We start from the raw sequence: 6,993 nt of genomic DNA on the forward strand, positions 1-6,993 counted from the left end.
GCCCAGATTTTGCAACAATGGGATCAAAACACTCCTGCAAAGGAATAACATATAGCTTTAGCAAACCAAATTTTAAAAAGCATTAAAACATATTTGATCAACATCAACTCAAAACTGCAACATTTTCATTAAAAATTCTAAAAAAATAGAACTTAAAACTATCACCACCACTTGGAACCAAGATAGCTGCTCAATGACACATAAGTTATATGACAAAGTGAAATTTGTATAAAAATAGAAACCTTAACCAGTGAAGAAATGTACTACTAAAAATTTAAACTGCAAATATAGTCGTGTGTGCTTGCATTGTCTTATCTTGTCTATGTAATGAACTAAGAACATTCGTTCATACGTCTTAAGCGATATTTATATGCATGTCAGTAACTAATAAGAGATAGGTACCCAACTAGTCTTCAGCCCAATAGTAAGAAACAAGCCACGTTAGAAGATCGTAAATATAAAAGAAACACATACCCGGAAAATGGCAGCAGCCCTTGATAGCAGTGGCAAGTGTTCAGGATAGCGGCTTTTCCCGCTTAACATCCGCCACTTAATTTCATCTGGAGCTCCACTAGCAACACCTTTCTCAATGTGTTTCTTGTTAATTGTACTCATTATTGAACCAGAAATTGCAGCTGCTCCATTGACAACCACATCTTGAATAGTACCATGGATCATATCACAGTGATCACAACAAAACCATTTGTCTGGTGGAAGTGCCTGGTTACAGTTTAATAAATTATGCTGAATCTTTAGCTGCCTAAACAACAAAATGACATCAAGTGTTCAATGATAGCGATGATTTTGTTGCTTACCTTTAAATCGCATCTCCCACTCTCTCTTAAACAACCAACATGATACTCCTTCTCACACTAGGCAATACGAAACACAAATGTTGCAATATGATCAAAACACAAAGAAAAATGGTATAAAAAAAGGATCATGCATACCTGATCACATAACATCACTGTCCGATCATCAAATTTAGCAACACTAAAATCATGGGCCCTGGTAGAGAAACACAAATAAGCTCAAACCCAATTTATAAAAGGGTGAACATTCAAAACTAACTGGCTAGAGACTATACCAATGGCTATAGAATAAATTATGACTCCTCTATAAAAGAAATAAAAAGGTTACTTAAACTTGATTAGAAACTATTCAACAAAAATGACTATCCAGATATTATATGTAAAAAAAGTAAAGATGTATACTGCCTCCCAAATTGATTAGTTGAATACTCTAGGATAACAGCAGGACCGTTTTGGCTTAGTAATTAGTCATTTACTTCATAACTCATCAAGTCACAATTTGAATTGTTGAAATGATTGACAATTACAATTGTAGAAGTATTAAGATGACCAATAATGCTAGACTCCATTGCATCTTTATATCCAATAGTAAAATCTACCATATGGTCAAGAGAAATACTAGTGGTTATAAGCATCAAAGATTATTCATGAAATCTAACTAAATTAACCATGTTATGCATTACCAATAAGTGGTTATAAGCATCAAAGATTCTACAAAGACTGTAGTAGTAACAAACCAGAACACCTAAGCCTCTCTAGCGTTAATTACATGGCAATATAAATGCATTCTGTTGTTTAAAATCCTATTGGAGCAACATCAATCTTTACATGGATAACAAAATAAAGTAGCATATATACCATGTTACCAGCACTGCTAGATAAGAGAGATGAACATCACACTAACAGATTAAGATGGACCACATTATGCCCAGATGAAAAAAGATAGATTTCAGCTGGCATCCACAAACCTGCAAATAACACAGCCACCAGTTTCGTACTCTCTAGCTTTAACAACCCGAGTCAGTCGAATGACAATTGGTCTAGACTCTGCAGCAGCTTTTCTACCAGAACCAACATTGTCTCTACAATACGGACAATGCCAATCTTCGGAAGAAACACCCTCCAGTCCCAAACAACCTGCAAGGTGGAAGCTATACATATTACTCCAACATTATTATTAACTGAGTACAATGTAACATTGTTGCAATGAGCAGATAAAGCTCCACCTGCATGGAAAGCACGAGGACATCCATCACAAAAGACCAGCTCTCCTCCATCTTCTCCTCCATCTCCACATACTGCACACATATCATCACTCTTGCTAGTAATACTCTGGCCACTTGCAAGTAACAGAGCTATATCATGAAGTGTCAGCCCGTTAGGAATATATATATGTCGATAACTGCACATAAATGGGGATATTAGATTAACATGGTGCACAAAATAATCATATTAGAATTAATTTCCAGAAGACCACTCACGGTTGACGTTTGGCAGCCCATCCAGCATGAGTTTCGAACTGTGAAGGACTGATCTGTGGGAAGGAAATAAATTAATATCGGAGTAATTAAAAGAAACTTTTTGTTTAACCAGATTATGGAATGAGAAGAAAATAATTTTACCTCAGTATCACAGTGGCTACAAAAGATACCATTCCCTTGCTTGAAACCATCAAGTACTTTCTGTGAAATAATAAAAGCCTTGTATAACAAATGAAACATGCACAATAAAAATAGGATATCCAATATTTGATTTAAACAGGATTCACCTTCCCTCTAGCATAATAAGCCAATTCAGTCCCGTCTGGAAGTCCATTTGGCATAAAAAGTAAACGGTGTAAATCATTATCCCTGTAACCATAGAGAAGAGATTTCTGAGTGTATATGTTGAGGCAAGAGCAAGATAGCAATAGCAACAAGAAACAAACTACAGCTGCCTCGCAATACAAAACTTGTAATTTTAACTTAGAGCTATTCAAGGGTTAAGTGTATGATAGATAGTTCAAGTTATTTCACCAGGTAACATACTTTATTTAAAAAAAATAGCTTATGAAAAAACCAGTGGCAAGCAGTCATTTCCACATTTCTGTCCGCATGAAACTAACCAAATTAAGGTATAGAAAAAATCAAGCTACCTTTTCTTTTGGCCACCTTCAGCACTTCGTTTAGTTTCAACAGCAGAGTTAGATGTGTATGACCTTGGCCTGCGAAAGAAATGTAAAATCATTGAAGAGATATATGCATGCAAATACACAAGTGATACAAAAAAATGATTTAATTGTTTTAACTCTAATACTATTAAGCCAACAGCGAAAGTTATGCACGAAAACTGAGTATAGCACGCTCAAAAACCGCATGGCATGGACCCTCTCTTGGATCATATGAAAGATTGGAATTCTAACTATTTTATGAACACAGTGTACAGTGTACACAAATTAATGTATGCAGGTGAACATTCATACATATGGGCAAAAGGTTGAAAGAGGGATCTAGTAAGTAGTAACTATAGCTGTATGAGAAAGAAGATTGACACGGAGATCATACAGAGCTTCATTCAGCAATATGTTTCATAATCCCATACAAATTGCATACTTCTCAGTGTCAATCTCTCCCCTCTGCGTTTATAGGGATATCCCTATCCTCCAACATATACGTATTAACATTGATGCATACTCACACACACATCTAAAGGTGGTGCAATTTGCATGTGTGTGTGTGTGTGTGAGAGAGAGAGAGAGAGAGAAGAATACAGAAAGAACATACTTTTTAAACATGCCTTTCTGCTCTTTCATGGCCTCACTAACATATGCCTGAGGCTCCAAAGCGAATCTCTTACGATAAGAATAGTATGGACTCGAACCATCTTCTCGCATATGGCTGGTGTAGATAAAAGAAAAATAATCAAAACTTATCAAGTTTATAATGTTTAAAAATCATTCCCATGTAATAGCTTTTACCATAGTCCACCAATAATCAAGATCAAAAGCCACACAATTGCAAATGTCGTCCAGTAAGAAGTTGCTAAGTTATGAAGAGCAAATAGTGGAACCCAGTATCCAAAAAGTAGTCAGAAAAGTACATATAGACAGACACCCATGTTCCCAACTTTCAGTTTGATCATTAGTGGACATTGTCAGAAAACTATGTAAATAAACAAGTTGGGTGTGGGCGTGTAAAGAGGTAGATAAACACAAATGCTAAGAAATGAAGAGTCGTGATATTTAGGGTCAAATGATTTTAATTTTGTCATGGTGCATGAACGGCATAACCTCTATTCGTTCTCTCCAATTTGCATCGTAGTAAAAAACAGAAAACAAACCAATCTAAGATGTATCACAAAAGGCTTTATCCATAGATGATTTTAAAGTCGTATATTGACTATAATCTTTTAGGTACGCACATTGAAACATATACAAAAGAATTAGATTCTCGATTATCCCTTTTAGCCTAGAAGCATGACTAAATGCCTAATATTATCAATTTTATGAAACAAAGGGATACAAAGAAAGGATAAATCAACATGTGATTGCCTGATCCCCTCAACCCAAAAAAATTAAAAAAAAAATACTAAAGGATAAAAGATATTAGAGGGATGGTCTGCACCTTGTTGTTGAATGATACAAATTCATAAGCTTCATATGATGGATGTCGTCTATCTTAGCCCTGTTTGTGTTTATTTGGAGACTCCCTAGATTAAAAGAAAATGCAAACAAAATAGAGATATCAAAGAGAAGTAAAACTTGATATTTAAGTAATTCAGTGTGTAAAATAACATGGCTTTCACTAATCATCCATCACGTGTAATATACTACTAACTATTCCATGCATCCATTATACCTCCTACAGTGTCTCCAAAGTAAGTCTATATATACATATTTAATTGGAAAATATAATGATGTCATCAGTATCACCTTTCCAAACCTGGAGGAGTTCCTCGTTGACAGATGAACCAGCTACATTTCTTATAGCTTCATCTACTTTGCTGAGAGGAGCAGTCCTCATTGCCTGAATTATGCTGTAAATAGGTTTTCCATTCTCCAAATATATGTAATTATTAGGATGCCTAGTTTTTCCACCAGCATGTTCCTCAAACTCATGAGCACGGAGAACCTGGGTGCATCATTTAACCGTTAAGCAAGTGTAGCAGTCCAATAACAGAAAATACACCATTTTTATACACATGAGAAACTTACATTAGAAAAATTGCAACTTGCACAGCCACATAAATAGCCACGGTCCTTAACAATTCCAATAAGCTCCCCCTGGTTTTGTGCAAATGGATAGACAATTCCAATTTCTGTTACAAGAATGTTGTTTCGCTAAAATAATGTGGGTATATAACTAAACACAGATGTAACTTACTGATGCAGATATATATTTCACTTTGGCTCCCTCCAGTATTCTAGTTGATAAGAGCCTTTTGACAGTAGTAGGAAAACCGTCAGGAAAAGCCTTCCCATGCATCGGTTCCATATTGTTAGGATATGAAAAAGAATCACCGGATTCATGTAGCCCTTCCTCACCAATATGAGTTAACCTGGGTACCTTACGGACACCATTATTGAAAGCAGCAGATGCAGACAATTGATTATCATAGTCTTCCTTCCTTTTGCTGAATTTGAAGGTGATTTTCCTAATACCAGAAGAAGTACTGGCATGCTTTGGAACCTCAATTACCACATGTGATGTTGGCACTGTAACCGTTGTATCATCTGTACCATGTTCTTCTTGGCTTGAGCCCCCCTCACTACTTGAGCTCCCAGAACAAGCCGAGGTAATTTCACCACTAACAACTTGGCCTTTCATGACTAGCTTCCCATCTTGTTGGCTACTAACAGTCTGAAAACTCACACGTGGAGATACATTAGGATTTGAAACCTCAGAACTCATATCGTCATTCGAAGCCTCCTTCGCCTCCTTCGTGGAGCGAGGATCTACCACTACCTCATTCTGACACTCCTTAATGGATTGATCAGCGGAAAGCTCCGGTTTAATATTATCCAACTCCTGTGATGTCTGTTTGATTACAGAAGAAGACTCAATTTCAGTATCATTTAAAGATTCTGTTGTCTGCTTCCTTCTGCAAACGTCTAATTCCATATCATGCAGGCATTCTTTGACAGAAGGCACTGCTTCACTCTCATTTAAAGGCTCTGTTGGTTGAGCCTTGACACAAGCATCGTTTTCCATGTCATATGAACATTCGTTGATAGACTGCTTACTAGAAGACTCTAGTTCAGTGTCACTTTTAGCACCTGTTGATTGCATCCTACCACCAAAATCATGCTCAATGTCACTTTCAGCCCCTGTAGTCTGCATACTACCATGTGTTTCTAGTTCCATCTCATTCACACACTCCTTGACAGGCTGCTCAATTACAGGCTCCATTTCAGTGTCATGTGAAACTCCTGATGAGTGCTTCTCGCCAGCAACATCTAGCTCCATGTCATTTGAATCTTCTTTAACAGACTGCTCAACCAAAGGACTTGCATCAATAAAACTTAAAGACTCGGCTGCTTGCTTAATTTCACATGTCTGTTGTTCTGTCGCCTTAAAACACGGTTGAACATTTTCCTTATCAGAAGCGTTTGCCATATTGTCACTTAAAGCTTCGGCTGTCTGCTTTCTATCGCATAATTCCAATTCCATCCCATCTGAAGATTCTTTCCTATTCTGCTCAGCACAAGGCTTAAGTTCAATAACATCTAAACCCTCTATAGGCAGCCCGTTCACGCACAGCTTTTCTTCAATAGAGTCCAGAACCACCTCTGATTGACTCATACCACAACGATCAACTTCAACCGCATCTGAACCCTCTATTCCCTGTTTTTTAGCCACAGGTTCCCTATCCGAATCACCCGTCAGCCACCAACGGTCACGCTACTGCTGATTTTTCTCATTTTCCATTTCCCCGACATTACTCACCACCGCCACGCAAACATCCCCTTCCCCCATCCTAAACTTACCCCTCTACAATTTCAGAAATAAACAAACTCACAACGCATAACAGAAACCTAAGCGGCAATAAATCCCTAACCAAACCAAAAACCCCAACGTAAACCCTAATTCCCCAATCCGTACTCAAAACCCTCACTATCACTCTTTCAAACAACCAAATCACATCATTCCACGGTTTCCACCACCTCTAACACACAGCAATCAATCAATCACACTACTCTCCA

The 6,993-nt window shown here is 37.3% G+C and overlaps 1 protein-coding gene across 1 annotated transcript; it reads right to left on the reverse strand.

The window, feature by feature from the left end:
• Positions 1 to 4: 4 nt before the first annotated feature.
• LOC143602050 (uncharacterized) lies at positions 5 to 6,778 on the reverse strand (the record flags this gene model as incomplete). Its single annotated transcript, XM_077079298.1, has 15 exons — positions 5,174 to 6,778; positions 5,005 to 5,073; positions 4,723 to 4,921; positions 4,415 to 4,499; positions 3,575 to 3,688; positions 2,947 to 3,015; positions 2,581 to 2,662; positions 2,435 to 2,494; positions 2,294 to 2,346; positions 2,039 to 2,214; positions 1,781 to 1,949; positions 951 to 1,008; positions 816 to 872; positions 475 to 720; positions 5 to 34 (listed from the first exon to the last, which is right to left on the reverse strand). Coding segments are annotated over exons 1-15 (2,886 nt in total), but the record flags the coding sequence as incomplete, so codon positions are not given.
• Positions 6,779 to 6,993: the final 215 nt, after the last annotated feature.

The sequence above is a fragment of the Bidens hawaiensis genome, unplaced genomic scaffold, assembly GCF_021521415.1.
Source record: "Bidens hawaiensis isolate Kalapana, Puna unplaced genomic scaffold, B.hawaiensis_p1.1 tig00057838_1, whole genome shotgun sequence".
In the NCBI taxonomy this organism is placed as follows: domain Eukaryota; kingdom Viridiplantae; phylum Streptophyta; class Magnoliopsida; order Asterales; family Asteraceae; genus Bidens; species Bidens hawaiensis.